At 36.3% G+C, this 13,573-nt stretch overlaps 2 protein-coding genes across 7 annotated transcripts in view; both read right to left on the bottom strand.

Moving 5' to 3' along the window:
- Positions 1-146: 146 nt before the first annotated feature.
- On the bottom strand, positions 147-4,244 carry LOC106129790 (GPI mannosyltransferase 4). Its single transcript, XM_013328461.2, has 3 exons — positions 3,961-4,244; positions 2,726-3,665; positions 147-2,484 (listed from the first exon to the last, which is right to left on the bottom strand). The coding sequence occupies exons 1-3, from the start codon at positions 4,124-4,126 to the stop codon at positions 1,638-1,640; spliced, it is 1,953 nt and encodes a 650-aa protein (XP_013183915.1). The 5' UTR covers positions 4,127-4,244; the 3' UTR covers positions 147-1,637.
- A 502-nt stretch (positions 4,245-4,746) lies between these two features.
- LOC106129807 (histone deacetylase 6) overlaps positions 4,747-13,573 on the bottom strand; it is a 23,087-nt gene continuing 14,260 nt past the window's right edge. For all 6 annotated transcript variants that reach the window (XM_013328480.2, XM_013328479.2, XM_013328485.2 and 3 more), the window contains 7 exons: positions 13,004-13,150; positions 12,386-12,509; positions 10,497-10,724; positions 10,110-10,235; positions 9,550-9,679; positions 8,084-9,075; positions 4,747-7,459 (listed from right to left, as the gene is read on the bottom strand). In XM_013328480.2, the coding sequence (XP_013183934.1) occupies positions 7,238-7,459; positions 8,084-9,075; positions 9,550-9,679; positions 10,110-10,235; positions 10,497-10,724; positions 12,386-12,509; positions 13,004-13,150 (1,969 nt within the window). In that variant the 3' untranslated portion in view covers positions 4,747-7,237. The remainder of the gene's footprint in view (positions 7,460-8,083; positions 9,076-9,549; positions 9,680-10,109; positions 10,236-10,496; positions 10,725-12,385; positions 12,510-13,003; positions 13,151-13,573) is intronic.

Below are 13,573 nucleotides of genomic sequence, written 5' to 3'. Positions count from 1 at the left end.
CGCCTGCCATCTGACAAGGCAAAAGTCCAATAAAATATATAAATTCACAGAAAATAAAAGATACCTAATTTTTAATAAGTCAGTTTTTATTTAATGTAATAAAAGTACAGCAAACATCTGCATAATAAAAAAGAAAATATGCACCGTTTAAAAACATCTAAAAGCTAAATAATTTAAATTTAGTATTTAATAAAAACCAATGTTATTAATAAGCATACAATAATAAATGAAAAACGCAAATTGTCTACCAGCTACCCTGCTTTCTAAATGGATTAGTATGCAAGGATCGTCATCCACGCCCTCTGATTTATTTAGGTATACATATTTTATTGCGCTTATAATAAACAACAGCAGGAGTTGATGCATAAATACTTTACTTTATAAACTTAGTAATGATCGGTATCAAAAATTATTGTAGTAAAGCGATCTAATGTTCTTATTCTAATAATGTCATATCCTAATTATGGCTCATAGATCAGATCTATTTTACAGGATAACATTTTAATTATACCGTTATTGTTACTCCTAGAACACCTACATTGTATCCCGTAAAAGGAAATAATAATATCATCCTTGCTTAACAATTGATACCACCTTATGCTTACTACAGAAGGTCGCAATTAGTTTACAGGAATCCAATTTGGATCATGGTTACGCATTTTTTTTCTAGACTTGTCAACTAATTATAGCATTGGTGCTTTGTAGCACAGATCAGACAATAAACAAGTATTGTTAAAAAAAATTAAATTAGCTTACTGTTGTGACAAATATACTATCACCTAATATTACAGAGGTCAAAGGATAACACTCTCTTCAAAGCAACACATATAAAAAGTCATACATAAACTTATTATTAAAATGATTTGTAACAAATGGTGTGATGAAAAAATTTACAACAAAATTGTCTTGATAAATGCTATAAATATATAATTATTAACACAGGTTTAAGGCAAATGTGTATCATAATTCTGTAATCGTTTCATTTTTCTATTTACAGCAACTGACGCTTACTAGGCCAATACACGTCCGTGATAAAATATATTAAAGAACTCGATTATATTTTGTATACTTATAATTATATCAAAATTATGTATCAGTGTAAAATATAAAATACCTTGTAAAATAATATAGCTAATTGCTACACAAATAACTTCATGATAACATTAGCAGAGTCGTGGAAAATATGAAGTTTTCCTAAATTTATTTACATTACGAGTATCATGTAAGAGTGTCTATCTACAATTCTTATAAAATCACGAAAGTTAGAAAGCACGTTCATTCTATTGACTGAACATAGGTACACACATACGTACATTATAATCACGACTCTATCCCTTCTACACTGTGAGCCACATTCGCTGGTAAACAGCGTACATACCGGCTTAAAAGAAACAATAAAACAAAGTAATATTTTTTGTTTAGTGTGGCACATTTGTTTCAACTTTGGTCGATTGTTCGTTGTCTTTCAAAAGTTAATGTGGTAAGAATATCGAGAAAATTTCACATCTCAATATTCCATACGCACTTAGATGAAATCTTCAAAATTAACATTACGTTGATAAACCTATCAAATGACTAGACCCTGGAATGTGCAGACAAATTAACTGAGATTCTAATCGGTGGACATTTCACTTAAACTATTTCGCTGCTAGCTTTACTTTATATATCCTAAGACAAAACTTATTAAAAAAACACGCGAGCCTTTGTAGTATATTCAGATCTAAGACATTAGATTCATTTTTGCTTAAACTATATTCTATACAAGATTGGTCGCGAGCACTTGGAAACTTCGGGAATGCTTCCGTACAAAAATGCGGGTAGTACGAAGCGTCTTCAACTAGATCTATGTAATGATATTTCCTTGCGGCGTCTCGAATCTTCTGTTCTAACGAGCACGGTGACGTCACGTAAAACCTGTATTTCTTCTTATTTTTATGCAGCAACATCTCTGCGTTGCTAAGGACGTCATCTATTTTAGTGAACAAGTCTTCGATGGGGAGTGAACCGTACATGTAAAGGAACGTGCTGGGCGCCAAGCGGTACTTGTGACCCGTCTTTTGATCTCTGAACACCGTCGTGGTACTTTCTAATTGGAGCAAATAAGTTGGAATGCTGTAACTGTGCGTCGTTATCACGTGGGTATGTATGCCGTACACGCTCTTTATGTCCCTGTAAAGGCTGCGCGAGAATGGATAAATGCCGCCTTGATGGACGAAGCCGAAAAATATTGTGAACAGAATATTTAAGATGTACCAGCTGTAACGAAATGTTTTCTTGAGCTTTCTCGAAGTGGGCCCGTCGCCTTCATTAGGGTGGAGATGACTACCGAAAAGGTATACCAGTGGAACCAATACAGGTATGATGAAGCGCGCCTCCTGGTGCGGGAAAAGAGACAGGAGACTAACCGGAATGATGAGGGACAGCAGCATGAGACCGGTGATGCTTTGGATCCTTGGCAGTTTGCTGTATTGGCCTCGAATGAATCTGTAAATTAAACTGTTTTTTTCAGAAGTATTCCAATACAATGCTAAATTAAATGAAAAAGGCATAAGCAAAAACATAATAAGACTATCTATAAAGTTACTGCAGATAAAGTTACTTCAGCTACAAGAATTTATTAACTCTATCTGTAGTAGAAACCACGATGCTGGTCTTCCATCGTAAAATATATTTTAATACTTGCCAACAACTAATAATTTCATTCTTTCTATTCTTAAATGCTTACCTGTAGGCGTGCTTAGCCAATGTGCCAAAGGCTAAAATCCCCAACACATTGAAAAGAAGTGGCACATTCACCACCAAATGCAACCACCACGGATGGAGGCCGTGCTGCTTCAGATTTCTCGAGTCCAAGTTGTATCTCAGGAAGTTCAAAGGTGTCACAACCCAATTATCCCACGAGAGTTTGAGAGACTCCACATCGGCCATGGTCAAGTACCCGTAGTACACAGAGTCAGCTATGATAAACAGTAGCACAGTGGGCACTCCACAAAGTATAAACATGAAGATTCTATAATGAAAATCTCGAAATCCCACCACCTTGGAACCTAAGCCTCGGTGGAGCCAGAAGAATACTGGTGGAATACCGTAACCAACAAAGGTAGGACGGTTAAATATCCCCACAACTACTAAAGTGGCTAGTATAATGACATGATTCAAAGAATGCTGGGGCAAATGAGTTTTCAATTTGAATAACTTAACTTTCTCTACTGGTGATGACGCCTGATGGTACTTCTCCGTAAGAAACTCATCATGATAAATTATTTTATCAGTCTTTGCCATGCTTTGGGCAACCAATAAAAGTAGGAGTGAGAAGAATATCATTTCGAAAGAGTTTGAGAAACTTCTACAACAGTACACAAAGACTACATAGGAACTGGCAAATATTTTTAAACGACTTCTGAAATTTTGACCATAGAGTACACATATTTGGTATAGACAATAGTCATTAATGAGAGACAAGAGACAGATAAAAAGTCTAGGTATGACCAGCAAATAGTAAGGAGTTTTGAGATCTATGTTGAAATAGTACATACTGTAGGGGTTGGCGAGGCGGATGAAGTGGATTGGTGGCCCTAATATCATTTTTGGTACAAGAATATTTCTGATTGGAAACTTTGGGTTGAACTCCCATGTTTTTGAAACATCCACATTGAGAATATCACCTGTAAATAACAGAATTTAAATAAGTTATTGATGAATTAATACTAGGTAGGTACATAGTTAACTTAGTTTTGAACTTACAAAACTACAAATTATTCTTATCACTTAATACATTAAAAATATGTAAGGGAAATAGCATGTAAACGCTCTCTCTTCATCTTTGTGTGTTCTTAGTCAGTTATACCTTCAGCCGTTAAGTTTCGAAACCAGGAGTCCGCTTTAAATCAAGTATAAACATCAAGCTGTCTTCCAAGTTTATTCCTATACATAATCCAGTAAGTATTTTTGTAAATATACCTGCAATAATCTCAACATTCTGAAAGAACTCATCGGGGTGGATATATCCTCGTTGTGGCAGAAGTGTCAGCACAAACCGCAACACCACCAAAATCCAATACGACACAGGTAATTTCACTGGGGTTTTGAATGAGATGGCTTTTAAAAGTTCCGTTTTCAAAAACATTTTATCTACGCGCCTCGGCGCGGAGGTGGAGCTGATAACGGTAAGCGAATCGGAATGGTTACAGCGGGTTATCTAAATTGATAACATTTTTTATCAGCAGACAGCACTATTTTCATTGTTGTTGTTAGGTTGATTTGATTTGATAAAAAACTGCCTGAGTGACATTGACATATTTTGACATTTGCCAAGAATTTTTTTAATTAGAGTGTAATACATAGCAATCTTAAAAAAAAAATACCCAGGACTCTCCCGTGGGAATACTCTTTCTTACTCTTGCAAGGTCTAGTTTATTTGTGTATAAAATTTTATTGAAATAATTAGTTTCATAAACAATTTATCTTTATTTTTAGCTATTTATTACTAGAGAAAATATTTTTTTATACAAATTTCTTTAAAATCTTTAGCGGTTTGATTGTGAAAACGTGACACTCTGTAATATACCAACATTATTGTAAACTTTTGTTCTAGTTCCTCGTACTTCAGAATAGGCCTAAATCCGATAGATTTAAGAGGCCGTCAAGGAAATAAGCACTCACACAAAGTGAAACAATAATAACCATGAGACCATGAGTGATACAAACTAAGTAAGATTATGTTTACAAAAAAAAAAAACAAATATGTAAATATATGATATGACTTTATTGTGTCGTTAATACGTTAACATCGATTTAGAATGAGCAATTTTATTGTCTTGACAATCTTGCCAATAACTTATACTAACCTACATCAAGGTATAGAGAAAATAATGCACAAAAGATGCACAGATTGAACATTACAAAATCAATGGTCTTGAAGGACAGAAAGAAATATTAATGTTACATTTTTAAAAACTATTACAAACAAGGAAACTTCTATAAAATCAGTTTGTTACTTATCTATTTCTTGTTGTACATTAGTTTTGTTACACGAGAAAAATTCAAAATGTTTCAGATTCATATTTTTTATCATACCACTCTTATTAGTAAAACTATTAATTATTATAAATAAACAAAATGAGACATGTACAAGGTGTGTTGTATATACCGCTGATTATTATAATATTATATTAATTACTTTATTGACTTACTACTGAGATTTAAAAACAAAACATTTTCAGAGCTCTTTAATTTTATAGTACTTATTTTAAAAAGTTAAATTCATCATGAAATACTGTTCCAATTCTATACTGACGTAATTTTGAAACAAATTTTATTAAAAAGAAATCGGTAATCGGTGTCAATATAAGAAATATTGACAACAAGTTGCAAATAAATGCACATAAACACATTAAGAGTTAAAAGACTTATTATCTAATGAAATAAATATATATAACAATATTAAATACATAATATGCAAAAAAAATGTAAGTATTTACAATAAATATACACTGATCATTTATCAAAGTAGAGAGGAGATATTTTCGTTATATTGTGGTTAGCATTCTTTGAAATTAAGTATTGTTTTCAGCAAGTTTAACGTAAGATAGATACTGTAATGTAACTCCAATTGAAAATATTATTAACATAGTCGCACACAAAAGCCAATCAGACTGTGACACCTTTTACGGGTCACCTGAAAATTTTGTGGCTTATATCTGCGCCAAGGCCAACCAACCAAGTAACATGTTTATATTTTGTTAAAAACACTTCTTCGCCAATATCCCCGTCTCTGCATTGAATCTTCCAATTAGTGGAAAATAAGATATTTGTGCAGTATTACAACTTTTATAAGTTACATCGATGATGTTATATGTAAAGGCGAAGGAATCAATGTTTGTATGGCGCCAAAATATCCTGTCAGATCACAGACCACCATTTGGCCCCGCGAATTGAACCTACTAGCGAGCGAGATAGCAGGAAACATTTTGGTTTTGGATTTTAAGTTTTATGTACTTGTAATACATAAGGTTAATGCGTTTTCATTCGGTTGGATTAGGTTGTAGGTTGTGCTCCCTTAGTCTTATAAACGTGGTAATACTGTATTTGCAGCAAATAGCAAATTTGTAGTTAATTATTACAATGTCATTAATACCTAGTGTGCAATACGTAATAGTGAAAAATGGCCACTCGTTGTAGGTACTTGTACTTTTTAGTTCTAGATTTAAAAAACATAAAAAGTCACTAAAAATAAATATTAAGTAGGTAAATTAATTAACAGTTTAAGAAACGAATGAATGGAGTTTTTCTTTTGTTTTTCTGTAATTAACCCAAATTAAGATTCTACATCCTTAATCTGTATGGATTTTGGGTATTTCAACATGATTGTTTTTAACAGAGATCTAATTGTGCGATACCAATATCAAAAATATAAATACATAGTGATTAAAACATACGCAATAAATATTCATATGAATAAATATCATTATAATTATTAATCAATTCAGTGATAATGACAATCAGCAATAATATAAAATGCTTTTGATAGATTACGATTGCGATAAAAAATTATAATGTTATTCATTCAATTTTAGATAGGTAGTTGTTTCTCAAGTAAAAATACGCCATTAACTCTGTAGAACTATTCACGTTTTTTGATAAGACATCGGCCTTATTAAGGATAAGGTACCGATGAAAAGCTATATCGTGAATATCCCCATTAATCACTATAATTATATCCCAACCACCTAAATATGTTAAAATTGTTAGATGTTTAATATAAAAATGTTATACTATCAAAAGAAATTTCTAAATACTTCGTGTGCATTCTGATTATCCGTATTTTCGCTATAAGCACCAATTTATAATACTGATGTTATTCAAATAGGCGGTTGAAAATTAAAAAAAAACAAAAAATATCGGTGCAAATGAATAGTTTTAGTGTTTTCTTTACGGGCCTACCTTCTTTACAAACATGCACAAATATGCGTTGAATGAATTAAGCAAACTTGTGCGCTACAAAAAGAGAGGTTAAAAGTCATCATCAATTTTCTATAGTGTTGTGGGGTTTTATCTAGAATTGTTAAAATATATCAAAGTTTTGTAGCACCACCTTGTCTGTTCAACTCACACATGTGCCCACAGCTTTGCGTTGTCGCCGCATTCGTCACATACATTGCACCAAACTGACAGGTCAATTAGTGATTAAACTAGAGGGTATTGCATTATGGTCTGTAAATTATCATTACTATTTATTTTATTGCATATGAATAGTATCAGTTTTGTAGCACCAAGGCATCTCCTCGCCGAACTTGCACAAATGTGCGTTGTTCTTTGCGTCGTATAGCAGTGCGTTGTCGACGTATGCGTCACACTCGTTGCACCAAACTGACAGGTCAATTAGCGATAAAACTAGAGGGTGTTGCGTCGTTCTGTAATGGGATTGCATGTGCCCGTTTATACTGCGACCGCATGCCGTCTGAAAAGTATGATTAAATATGAAATACATACTGATGAATTGGGAACCACCTCCTTTTTTAAATCGATAAATGAAGGGGTATTCGTGTCCTTACTACTTCCTGTGGATGTAGGAGGTTACTTAAGGGCTAAAGCAGTATCTTATCAAAGTACCAAATTGACCAAATATCTTGTGAAAATGAACATTTTGTGAAATCTTTTACCAGAATAAAAGTAACCATTTGACAGATTTCGATCTTCATAACCCACATCTACACATGCAATAGGTCACTTATGATCACTAATAATAAGAGATGACATACATACATACATACATATAATCACGTCTATATTCCTTTGCGGGGTAGAAAGAGCCAACAGTCTCGAAAATACCAATTGGCCACGTTTAGCTGTTTGGCTTAATGATAGTATTGATATTCAAATAGTTACAGGTTGCAAGCCCATCGCCTAAAATAAGAATCTTATGTTTATAAGCCTACCCCTTAGTCGATTTTTACGACATCCATGAGAAAGGGATGGAGTGGTCCTATTCTTTTTTCTATTGGTGCCGGGAACCACACGGCAATAGGTCATCTATGGTCACTAATCAGTAATCAAGAGATGAAATAAACAAAATGCAACTTACAACATAACAGTGCAGACACACCCAATTCTCAACAGTCTCTTCACACTCCACGCATTTGACTCCCTGTTCAAACTTCACCGAGGCCGGAATGGCATACATAGTCTCCAAATGAGGGCACCAAGCCAACGGAATCACAGCAAACATTTCACCATTCACTATAGCTTGCATGTTCTCAGCTAAATAATCGACTAATGTAGTCTTCTCTGTACTTGAAGAAGGACCACTTGTGTCTATGGCACCAATTTTGTCTTTGGAACTACATACTTTAATACTTGACGGTTCAACTTTGTCTAACTGCTTGCTGTTTGACGGTTCATTGTCTTTTCTTTTATCCTTCTCGCCGATCCCACAATGACCGCCCGAGCATGCTGGTTTATCTATGCTCGTATTTGCAGATTTTTTGTCTATGTTCTCCTTTACATTTGGACTTTCATCCTCGTCGTCTGTACCGCAGTGAATACCATCAGAGCAGACTGGTTTGTCTACGCTCATATTTACAGACTTGTCTTCTGATTTTTCTTTCACATTCGAATTTCGATCGCCATCACAGTCAATTCTATCCATAGGTTTATCTATGGCCAAATCCGCCATATTGCTCTCTAACGAACCGTCCAAATGGCTTTCAATCTTGGAGTCTGCATTTGCCAATGGCATACTTGACTTCTCATCAACTTTTAACCCTCTGGATGGCAAAGGTTCTTCTAGAACATTCTCTATGGGCAACGCTAGTTGGAACTTGAGATTTTTCCAGTATTTTTTGTGTGTTGTGATAACATTATTGATTGATTCTATCGCGGTCCAATGTGGGGCTGTTCTTTGTTCGTAGTGGTGTCCGATGGGGTCACCGAGTAAGGCTTTGGTGCACATTGTCATGGCGTAGGATATACTAGTGACATTGTAGCCACCTTCGAGACATAGGACCAGTCTGCCGCCCGCCAACCCGTGTAGGAGTTGGGTCATACGGCCGTAGCATTCCGGCGATACTTTGCAACCTGTAACAAAATGTACATACATACTCGTACATACATATAATCACGTCTACATCCCTTGCTGGGTAGACAGAACCAACAGTCTCGAAAAGATTAAAAGGCCAAGTTCAATTATTTGGCTTTAAAATAGAATTGAGATACAAATAGTGACTGGTTGCTAGCCCATCGCTTAAAAGAATCCCAAGTTTATAAGCCTATCCTTTAGTCGCCGTTTACGAAATCCATGGAAAAGAGTTGGAGTGGTCCTATTCTTTTTCTAAAATGAAAGAAAATGTAACAAAATGTTTTAATCAAAATAAGGATTTTTCTTAGGAGCATGGAAGTAAAGGCGCCAAAAATGTAATGCTTTTGAATATTAATCTTTTTAATAGTTTTTGTAAATTGTATTGTGTATTTGATAGCGCTAAATGCACGCAGGCGCAGCTGCGGATAAAAGCTAGTATTGATATAATTTGATAGCCGCTAACTCAAACTTACCTCCTAGCGGGTCACCCACACAAGCGTCGAATCCGGCTGAAACGATGACCAATTCGGGGTTATATTCGTACGCGATCGGCAGTATCACTTGCGTGAACGCAGCTAGGTATTCCGTGTCGCCCATGCCACGCTGAAATAAAACAAAAAAACAAAAAAAATATTAGCTGGTCGTGTAACTATGATCGATCCAATATACAGGTTTATCTGCAAAGATTGCGGAAGACCGCCGGAAGTCCTGGTCAGGTCAAGAGTACCCGAAATTGCCGAGCTTGCATGAAGAGAGTTATGAATGTGGATGAAGCAAAGGAAGTATGCAGAGATCGTGGCAAATGGAAAGAGGTAGTCTCTGCCTACCCTCCGGGAAAGAGGCGTGATTTTATGTTAGTATGTATGTATGTATTGCGGAAGACAAATGGGAGTCGCTTCGTGTAAAAGCCTGACTCACCCAATCCAGGATCCATATGGTCAAAGTCATACCCCGGCCTCCTCTCTAGTGTGCTCGTCACACCGGGACTAAAGCCATGAGGGAAAGAGAGATAAAAGATAAGCAAAAGAAGTACCTTGTTCCAAGGCACGTTGACATTGTACCCCTCCCCTTTCCCCTCCCCCACCGCGGTGTGGTCGGCGTCGGTGGAGTGCGGGAAGAAAGAGCCGTGGTCGTAACGGTGGATTGACATGTACAGTATCTGTGAAAAGGATATACATAGAGTATTAACGAATTATTTCGTAAAAGGCGAGTAAGGATAGGTATATAAGTATTTATCATTTATCATAAAATATAATATCGTTGAGCTAGTATCTCGTTACACAAGTTTCGAACTTACTTCGAGACTCAATCTGTGTAGTTTTTCACGTCATATTTAATTTGTGTGAAAACAATATATCAGAGAATGCTCATTCCATTTTAATCCTTAAGATTATAACACTGTGCGTTCAATACGCAATACCTTATTATCAGCATACGTGATCCTCTGCGAGCCGTTGCCGTGATGCACGTCCCAGTCGAGCAACAGGACTCTGTCCACCCCGTGGGCCTGCACGGCGTGCGCGGCCGCCGCGACGGCCGAGTTCAGCAGGCAGAACCCACTGGGGCAGTCGTCGTCCGCGTGGTGACCGGGAGGTCTCACCACACAAACGCCGCTGCCTACCACGTTGGTAAGGACCGCGTCTACCATCTGAGGTTACGAAATTTCGCTTTAAAACACGAAAGAGAAAAGATACCAGTAAAGGTACGAGAGACCATAGACTTTCTTTTTTTTTAATAAAAAAAATTTATGTTGTCAATATTTTTAAAAGATTAGTTATATTGTATACTAGCTGAGCCCGCGACTTCGTCCGCGTGGAATAGTTATTTTGGGCATCATATTTATTTTTCAGGCGGTCACGCGTATTAGAAAGAACGCTGGTTTGCCGTATTAAATGTTTCGCTGCAAATTGCTTATAACGACTATATCTCAAAACCTATTCGTCTGATTTATATATTGTAAATGGCAATTTTAGTCTACCTACATGAAAAGCCGAAAGTAATAAACATATTTATTTGGATAAGGATTAATACTGAATTAAAGAAAATTGGTTTCAAAATAACTAATGTTTATAATCAAAAAATAATCTTTAAAAATGAACATAAAAGTGGTTATTGTAAGTAAACCTTAAGAGATAGATATATGCTCTCGCGGACTTTTTTGTGGCAAAAAATTAGTACTTCACATCTTTAGTACATTGTTTTACTATATCTTTGTTGGTTTGCGCAGCGTTCGCGTGGAAAGCTCGCAGATGGCCGACTCATTCAACTTTCACCTGCATTGTTGACGTTTCCCGTAGGAAATCCGGGATAAAATGTAGCCTATAGCCTTCCTCGATAAATAAACTATCTAACAGTGAAAGAATTATTCAAATCGGTTCAGTAGTTTCTGAGATTAGCGCGTTTAAACAAACAAACAAACAAACAAACAAAACAAACTCTTCAGCTTTATAATATTAGTATAGATTTGTAAGCAAAGAGTAGCGTGTTGATGGGTGTCTGCTATTTGATAAGACCATAGACTTAAGAAATATTAAAAGACTTTACCCGCAGCTTCGACCGCGGAAAGCTGCAGAATTTAGCGCCATCAACAAAATAATAAGTGGAAAGAGGTAGTCTCTGCCTACCCGGGAAAGAGGCGTGATTTTATGTATGTATGTATGTATGTAACAAAATAATAAGGGTTGTCGCAAATCCCGCGGGAACTGTTGTTTTTACCGGGATGACAGGTATTATGTCCTTCACCAAACTCTTAATTATTAGATAACCCATGAAGAGGTAAGAAATAAACTTACTTTCGCATATATAATATTAGTTGGAATGTGTTGATAAAAGAAAATGCTTTGAATGAGCTGAAAACCGATGGATATAGGTATAGGTGTACAGTTTATGTGGAGTAAAATGATTACTAGGTTACAAAATGTCGACACCGCGGGCACATAACTGATGGTGTTTACCGTGATTGCTTTATCACGTTGCAATATCTCACATTGTGTGCCTATTCTCATGTCATTTGAAACTGTCAACAAAAAACATCGAGCACCTCTCTGTCACCCAGGTACTAGACAGTAAATCCTACTTATATTATAATTGCGAAAGTTTGTGAGTCAATATGGATGTTTTAACAAACATCCATATTGACCTATATTAAAGAGTAACCTCTTTCACGCAAAAACCGATTACGATGAAATTTAGTATTTAGCTGAAGACCCAGAATAACATACTACTTTTTATCCCGGAGTTCCCGCGGGATTGATTCCACGCGGACGAAGTTGCGGGCGGCCTCTAGTATGATTATATTTAAACATATACCTGTATGACACAGCCGGCAGCAATGGCCGCACTTTCCAACGAGTCAGGGTGGAAGTAGACAGAGTCATATGCTTCTTTCTGGTTGTTCAGATCACGCAGTTTGGTCGTCGCCAACTCTTTGAGCCTATGAAAGAACAAGATAAGATTATTTTAGGAAAATTGATATTGGGAATTGAGAGACATAATATATTTGCCAAAAATTGACGTGCTTGAATCATAAAAATAGCGATTTACGATACGGAGTTGTGTAAATGTCTTCTACCTGCTGATGTTTGTACCGATTACATCCTCACCGCGCCGTGTGGTTTCCGGAACTTGAGAATAGAACCACTCTATATTTTTCCCACGTATGTCGTAATAGGCGACCTAGGGATAGGCTTATAAAATTGGGGTTCCTCTTGTAGGTGATAGTTTAGTAACATGTCACTATTCTAATCTCAATTTCATCATAAAGCCACACAGCTGAACGTGGCCTTTTTTCGACTGTTGGCTCTGTCAACCCCGCAAGGGACAGACGTGACTATAAAACGTAATAAACCCGACAGACAGACACATTTCATAGTGGAATCATCTAGTATTTTAACTATGTACAAAACAATTACAGCTCTAAAATAATACTTGTTCAGATGCCTCTTCGAGTGCACAGCCAGTATCTGTTCATCGGATGCGCGTGCGCCGTCCACCATATGCAGGCGAGACAATAGTCCGAAATCGCGGTGTCTCTCATGTATCCTCATTATACGCTCCGGACATTCCACGTGGTCACTGCAATTGTGTAAATAAATTTTAGAACTAAACCAAATCGGTTTTTTTTTAACAAGATCGAGGAAGAGAAATAGTCCTGTAAGTTCCCAGCGTTTTACGATAGGACCACTACCTTTATTTCACATGGATGTCTTAAGAGGCGACTAAGGGATAAGTTTATAAACTTGGGATTCTTTTTATTTAAGTGATAGGCTAGCAAGCTGTCACTATTTGAGTCTCAATTCCACCATTAAGCCATACAGGCATTAGTCTTTGCAACACAGTTGGCTCCATCTACCCCGTAAGCGATAAAGCCTTTCACGGCTTCCATGTGAAATATTTATATGGGAGTGGTCCTATTCTACAGAGCCGGCAACCACACGACACATACTTCTTTTATATGTACATACATACATAAAATCACGCCTCTTTCCCGAAGGGGTA

Source organism: Amyelois transitella, chromosome 3, assembly GCF_032362555.1.
Source record: "Amyelois transitella isolate CPQ chromosome 3, ilAmyTran1.1, whole genome shotgun sequence".
In the NCBI taxonomy this organism is placed as follows: domain Eukaryota; kingdom Metazoa; phylum Arthropoda; class Insecta; order Lepidoptera; family Pyralidae; genus Amyelois; species Amyelois transitella.
Note: the sequence above shows the minus strand (reverse complement) of the source record. Positions and strands in the feature narration are given on the sequence as shown.